Consider the following 7,178-nt stretch of genomic DNA (forward strand, 5'->3'; position numbering starts at 1 on the left):
GGTATCCAGTGGCAAACTTTTTTCAAAATTGGACCTGACCTCAGCTTACATGACCCAGGAGCTGGCGAGTGAGTCGAAGAAGCTGACCACCATCACGACACACAAGGGGTTGTTTGAGTACAACAGATGTCCGTTCGGGATTCGCTCGGCCGCGCGATCTTCCAACGAAATATGGAAAGCCTCCTCGAGTCGATTCCAGGTACGGTGGTTTTTCAGGACGACATCCTCATCACGGGTTGCAATACTGAAGAACACCTCCACAGCCTGGAGGAGGTGCTACGCAGACTGGACAAGGTAGGGCTGCGACTGAAAAAGGCAAAGTGCGTCTTCCTAGCTCCAGAGGTAGAATTCCTGGGGATGAGGGTAGCAGCAGACGGGATCAGCCCTACTGCGTCCAAGACGGAAGCGATCCAGAGAGCACCCAGACCCCGTAACACGACGGAGCTGTGTTCCTTCCTGGGGCTCCTGAACTATTTTGGTAACTTTCTTCCCAAATTGAGCACGCTACTAGAGCCGCTAAACATGCTCCTACGCAAAGGTCGTGAATGGGTCTGGGGCGACAGCCAGGAAAGGACTTTTAATAGAGCACGCAATTTGTTATGTTCCAACAATCTGTTAACGCTATATGACCCATGTAAGAAACTTGTGTTAACGTGCGATGCGTCGTCCTACGGTGTCGGGTGTGTGTTGCAGCATGCCAATGCCAAGGGTCAGTTACAGCTGGTAGCTTATGCCTCCAGAAGTCTGTCCCAGGCAGAAAGGGATTACGGGATGATAGAAAAGGAGGCGCTCACATGTGTATATGCGGTAAAGAAAATGCACCAGTACCTGTTTGGCAGAAAATTTGAGCTGGAGACAGATCACAAACCCCTAACAACCCTTTTGGCCGACAACAAGGCCATAAATGCAAACGCATCGGCCCGCATACAGAGGTGGGCACTCACATTAGCCGCCTATGACTATACAATTCGGCACAGACCGGGCACCGAAAACTGCGCTGATGCACTCAGCAGGCTCCCACTAGCCACCACTGAGGGGGCTACCGAGCATGCTGCTGAGATGGTCATGGCTGTTGAAGCTTTCGGAAGCGAAGGCTCACCCGTGACAGCCCGTCAGATTAAAGTCTGGACAAATAGAGTCCCGCTATTGTCTCTCGTCAAGAAATGTGTCCTGAATGGGGACTGGGCAGCCACGTACAGGGCATGCCCTGAGGAATTTAAACCATTTCACACGCGCAGGGATGAACTCTTGATTCAGGCCGATTGCCTACGTTGGGGAAACTGCGTAGTCATGCCCCAGATGGGCAGGGAGGTGTTCATCAGAGAACTCCACAATGAGCACCCGGGCATTGTCATAATGAAGGCAATTGCCAGGTCACACGTTTGGTGGCCAAGGATAGACGCGGACCTGGAACTTTGTGTTCGCAGGTGCAACACGTGTCCCCAGCTGGGCAATGCGCCCAGGGAAGCCCCCCGCCATGGCCCGCCAAGCCTTGGTCATGCATCCATGTGGACTACGCAGGTCCTTTCATGTGAAAAATGTTTTTGGTTGTAGTAGACGCCTACTCCAAATGGATCGAGTGTGACATTTTAAATTCAAGCACATCCTCTGCCACGGTAGAAAGTCTACAGGCAATGTTCGCCACCCACGGTCTACTGGACATCTTGGTCAGCGACAATGGCCCGTGCTTCACAAGCACTGAATTCCAGGACTTCATGACAGGCAATGGAATTAACCATGTCAGAACGGCACCGTTCAAGCCGGCCTCAAACGGTCAGGCAGAACGAGCAATGCAGATAATCAAACAGGGGATGCTCAGAATCCAAGGGGGCTCCCTACAAAGCCATTTATCACGCTTCCTATTGGCCTACAGATCCCGACCACACTCGCTCATAGGGGTTCCACCCGCAGAGCTGCTAATGAAAAGGACGCTCAAAACCCGGTTATCCCTTATACACCCCACCATGAAAGAAATTGTCGAGAGCAGGCGCCAGTTACAATATGACTACCATGACAGGAATGCAAGGGCGCGATGTATTGATGTAAATGACCCTGTTTTTGTCCTCAACTATGCTGCAGGGCCCAAATGGCTCGCAGGAACTGTGATTGCCAAAGAGGGAAATAGGATTCTGGTAGTTAAACTTACCAATGGACAAATCTGCCGCAAACATGTGGATCAAACAAAAAGGAGGTTCAGCAACTCCATAGAAGAAGCAGAGGAAGAACACTATAGAGTTCACTCCTCCACAGGTGACCGAACACCGGAACCAAGTGGAAGAGAGCCCAGTCACTGTGGGCAGTCCGGATAGGCCTGAGGCACCACAAACAGCAGACACTCAGGCCAGCGCCCAACAACCAGAGCCCCAACTCAGGCGCTCTACAAGAGAGCGTAAACCACCAGAGAGACTCAACCTGTGAACCCAATAAGACTTTGGGGGGAGGAGGTGATGTCATGTATTCAACCAGCATTGTAACACATGTGTAATCTGACCTAAGTTGTACACTGTGAGAACAATGACCACTAGGTGGTGAATTTGTGGGAGACACTCCTAACCTGGACCTTCAGATATAAAAGGGGAAGCTCCACCCACTTCCTGCACTTGAGTGCTAAGGAATAAATGACAGGTCACAGACTGACCTTCTCTCAAGCATGGGCCTCGTGTGCATTTATACTGTATAGTAAGGACGTATCAATAATGTACCAGCAATTTGTTGGAATAAAGCAGATTTCTAGCCTTCTCGAAGGCCCTGTCTTGAGATACACCCCAAAACCAGTTGTCGCCTTTTCTGAGCAACATGTGCAGTGGCTCTAATAATGTGCTCAATTTAGTTCAGAAATTACCGAAGTAGTTGAGAAGACCAAGGAACGAACACAGCTCCGTCACATTCTGGGGTCTGGGTGCATTTTTGATGGCCTCTGTTTTCGAGTCCGTAGGCCTGATGCCGCCTGCAGCAATCTTCCTTCCCAGGAATTCGACTTCCAGTGCCATAAAGACACATTTTGAAAGTTTCAGCCTGAGCTCCACTTTGTCCAGATGACGTAGAACCTCTTCCAGGTTGTGCAGGTGTTCGACAGTGTCACGACCTGTGACCAGAATGTCATCTTGGAACACCACAGTTCTAGGGTTGGATTTCAGTAAACTCTCCATGTTTCTGTGAAATATGGCTGCAGCCGAGTGAATTCTGAAAGGACACCTGTTGTAAATGAACAGCCCTTTATGCGTATTGATGCACATAAGTTTCTAAGACGATTCGACAAGCTCCTGTGTCATATAGACCAACGCCAGATCCAATGTGGTGAAAGACTTTTCCCCCGCTAGCATTGCAAACAGGTCATCAGCCTTTGGTAACGGCTACTGATCCTGTTTCGAAACTCGGTTGATCGTACTCTCCACAAATCCTGACAGTGCCATCACTCTTTAGCACAGGAACAATGGGACTAGCCCATTTGTTAAATTCGACCAGTGAAATAACCCCTTCACGTTGGAGTCTGTCCAGTTCGATTTCAACCTTCTCACTCATCATGTACGGGACCGCCTGGGCTTTGTGATGGACTGGTCTTGCATCCGAGTCCAGGTGGACCTGCACCTTGGCTCCCGTGAAGTTGCCAATGCCCGGTTCAAACAGCGAGGGAAATTTGCTCAGCACTTGAGCACACGAAGCGTCATCCACCGATGACAAAGCTTTAATCTCGTTCCAGTCCCACTTTATTTTTTTGAGCCAACTCCTGCCGAACAGCGTTGGACCATTGCTTGGAACGATCCACAGCGATAGATCATGAACCGCCCCATCGTATGACACCTTGACTGCTGCACTGTCAATCACTGGTATGAGCTCTTTGGTGTAGGTACGCAATTTTGCATTTACTGGACTCAGCTTGGGTTTCACGGCCTTGATGTCCCACAGCTTTTTGAAAGTCCTCTGGCTCATAATTGACTGACTCGCACCCCGTGTCTAATTCCATAGATACCGGCACGCCGTTCAATTTTACCTCAATTATTATCAGTTGGCTCTTTGTCAGGAACGAATGTACACTATATACTTCTCTTCAGGTATCTCGAGTTGCATTGCTGGATCCGCTCCGGATCGGTCATTATCATTCACGTGGTGTGTCGCAGCACGCTTGCTGAGCTGCGGACACATCCACTGAAGGTGCCCCATTTTTGCACAGCCTCTACAAATATACTGTCTGAAACGGCACTGATGAGGCCGATGATTGTCCCCACAATGCCAACAGGGTGAAATCAGATTCGTGTCCAATGGCGGACTTCGAGCAGCTATAGGTTTCGCAAACACGTTGGGTAGGCCCTGCCAGGTGCAGCTCTGCCAACTGACGACACAATCTGGTGCACAGTACTTGCCGTGGAGTTCCGACTCTGCGAGGATATCTGCTTTGTACTATCGACCGTGGTCAGGCAAGCCTGGGCGATCGTGATGGCCCTGCTCAGATCCAGCGTCTCCGCAGCCAGCAGCTTCCGCAGGATCACCTCGTGGTTTATGCCTATTACAAAGACATCGCGCAGCATGTCTTCCAACATGGTTCCAAACTTACACGGCCCAGCGAGACGTCTCAGGTTGGCAACAAATTCCGCCATGTCCTGGCCCTCAGAACGAACAAGCTTGTAAAAGCGATATCTCGAGATAATGATGCCTTCTTTAGGTTTGAGATGGTCCTGAGTCAGAGCACACAATTCCTCATAGGTCTTTTCCATTGGACGTGCAGGTGAGAGCAGATTCTTTATGAGGCCATAAATTTTTGGACCGCAAACCGTGAGGAAAACCGCCCTGCACCTAACTGCGTCAGCGTCTTCATCCATCTTGTTGGCCACGAAATACTGGTCGAGGTGATCTGTAAAATCCTCCCAATCTTCTCCCTCCACAGATCGCTCCTGGATTCCAACAGTGCTCATTTTTTTGTTTTGTGTGTGAGAGTTCGTATTGTGACTCGTCGGCAAATGTTGCTTATGCAATAACTCAATAGGCTTAGTACCGTGAACTCAATTAGGTGCGACCTGACTCTACTTTATTAGCTCTCAAAGTGAGGATTAAACATGGAGGCTTTCTTTATATACAAGGGCTGCACGTGTGTGTGTGTGTGGCCCAATGACCTCCGACGGTCACTCCTCCTGGTGGCAGGTAAATCTAGGCATACATACATTACAGAACTCATATGAAAAAAATAGAGATACTGTCAGTAACAGAGGTTGCTGGTTGGAGGGGTTAATGAGTGACAGTGTGAGGGAGCTGAATTAACATAAGTAGAGATACAGTCAGTTACACAGGATGCTGGGGGATGGGTTACTGAGTGACAGTGTGAGGGATCATCCATGTATCTGTCAATTTAACTCCATTAGGCTCAGTACATTACAACAGGGACTACACTTCAAAAAGTATTTCATTGGCTGGAAAGCACTTTGGGACATCCGGTGGATGTGAAAGGCGCGATATAAATGCAAGCCTTTTCCATTTTTACTTTATTCAAGCCAGATGACGATGATGTCATTGGCATAGACCATTTGAAAAATATTATTAAAAAAATAAAAGGATGTTTGAATCAACATCTAAATGAAGTAAAAAATAATTAGAAGCAGCCAACACAGATTTCAGAAAGGAGGATCATGCTCGACAAACCCGATCTTTGAGTTCTTTGAGGAGGTGACTGATATGCTGGCGCGCGTATGTAGTGAAGGCAGTGTATTTGAACTTTCAGAAAGCCTTTGACAAGGTGCCACACAGGAGATGATTGGAGAATATTACGGGTACGGGGTATGGAATTAGGGGGAGGGTGGCAAATTGGATTGATAACTAGTTATCAAAGGGAGGAGAGTAGCAGTTAAGGGCATTTTCTCAGACTGGTTGGAAGTGGTGTCCCAAAGGGTTCTGTTCTGGGACCACTTCTGCTCACTATGTACATCAATCATTTGGATTAGGGCTAGAGGGAGTGGTGTCCAAATTTGCAAAGATACTAAAATAGAAGGCATAATAAATAATTCTGAAGATAAAAATTTCTGCAAATCCTTTCTGATTGAACCGGATCTTCTAAGTTCTTACCTTGAAATCCTCCTCACCTTATTTAAGAAAAAAAAAGTTTATCACACATTAAATAATACTTCATCACTAATTTTCACCTCCAAAAGTGCCTGCCAGCAGCTGATGAAGTTGATTAACACCCTGACTGCAGCCAACCGATCCATGCCCCAGCAAGACAATGACCCCTGACCCTGATATCCTGAGCACTGCCAACCAATCATTGAACCCAACGTAGTGTGCCAGGAAAATGTGGCAGGTGGAACCCAACTGAGGATCTGGAGCTGCACATCCCTAAGAAAAACCCACTTTGAATGCCTAAAATGTATCCACTCACTGAGGTTGCCCAAACCTAGCTCAGAAGAAACAGGCTGGGACAGACTCATTGTGCATTGCATGAAGGTTGGTGGTAAGCTGTGGGCGTGCTGATTGAGGACAGACTCCCCATTCATAGTGAAAACTTGGGATGGATATCCACCCAGTGTAGATCATGGAAGAGTCTGTGGAATTCTACAAACCTGGGGAACTCCCCACTATCTTAACAACCCCGAGACCTAAAAATCCAAGGAATTCAGGAGACAATTTTTTTAAATGAAAATTGAAAGAATCAAAATCACACACCTCAATATTCTATTCAGACAGAGAATTTGAACCGTCTAATTGATTGGATTTTATTGACTGCCAATACATTACAAAACATGGAGAACAGTGACTCCCAGGGACGGGCTGAACATTTCTCAGTCAGGTGCATAACTTTTACATAATGTCTTAGACACTTTTTTAAAGTATTTGTTGAGAGCCTGATTATGTTTATTGTTTTCGAACTACAGATCAGCCCATCCAGGAGTACACAACTGTCGACATGTACAAAAATATGTGTCAGGCAGTTTTTCATTTCTCACTGGGACCCTGAAATCAAAATGATTATGGAAGAAAAAGCAAACCAACAAGTACAGCAACAGTCCTAGGGTTTTTTAAAATTCATTCCTGGGATGGAGGCTTCGCTGGCAAGGCCAGCATTTACTCATCATCATAGGCGGTCCCTCGTATCAAGGATGACTTGCTTCCATGTCAAAAAGGGTGAGTTCACAGGTGTTTCAATGAAGGACGTAATATTCCAGGTCGTGAACTACATGGTGAAGGATGGAAGA

General features: G+C 47.5%; 1 protein-coding gene across 2 annotated transcripts in view; it reads right to left on the bottom strand.

Moving 5' to 3' along the window:
* Positions 1 to 6,210, bottom strand: part of ccdc135 (coiled-coil domain containing 135) — a 284,493-nt gene extending 278,283 nt beyond the window's left edge. Inside the window, exon 1 of one of the 2 annotated variants that reach the window (XM_070878800.1) lies at positions 6,129 to 6,210. In XM_070878800.1, coding sequence (XP_070734901.1) covers positions 6,129 to 6,194 — 66 coding nt within the window. In that variant the 5' untranslated portion in view covers positions 6,195 to 6,210. Of the gene's footprint in view, positions 1 to 6,051 lie in introns of both variants that reach the window. The other variant, XM_070878803.1, reaches the window with a different exon arrangement.
* Between the last annotated feature and the right edge of the window lie 968 nt (positions 6,211 to 7,178).

Source organism: Pristiophorus japonicus, chromosome 4, assembly GCF_044704955.1.
Source record: "Pristiophorus japonicus isolate sPriJap1 chromosome 4, sPriJap1.hap1, whole genome shotgun sequence".
Taxonomy (NCBI): domain Eukaryota; kingdom Metazoa; phylum Chordata; class Chondrichthyes; family Pristiophoridae; genus Pristiophorus; species Pristiophorus japonicus.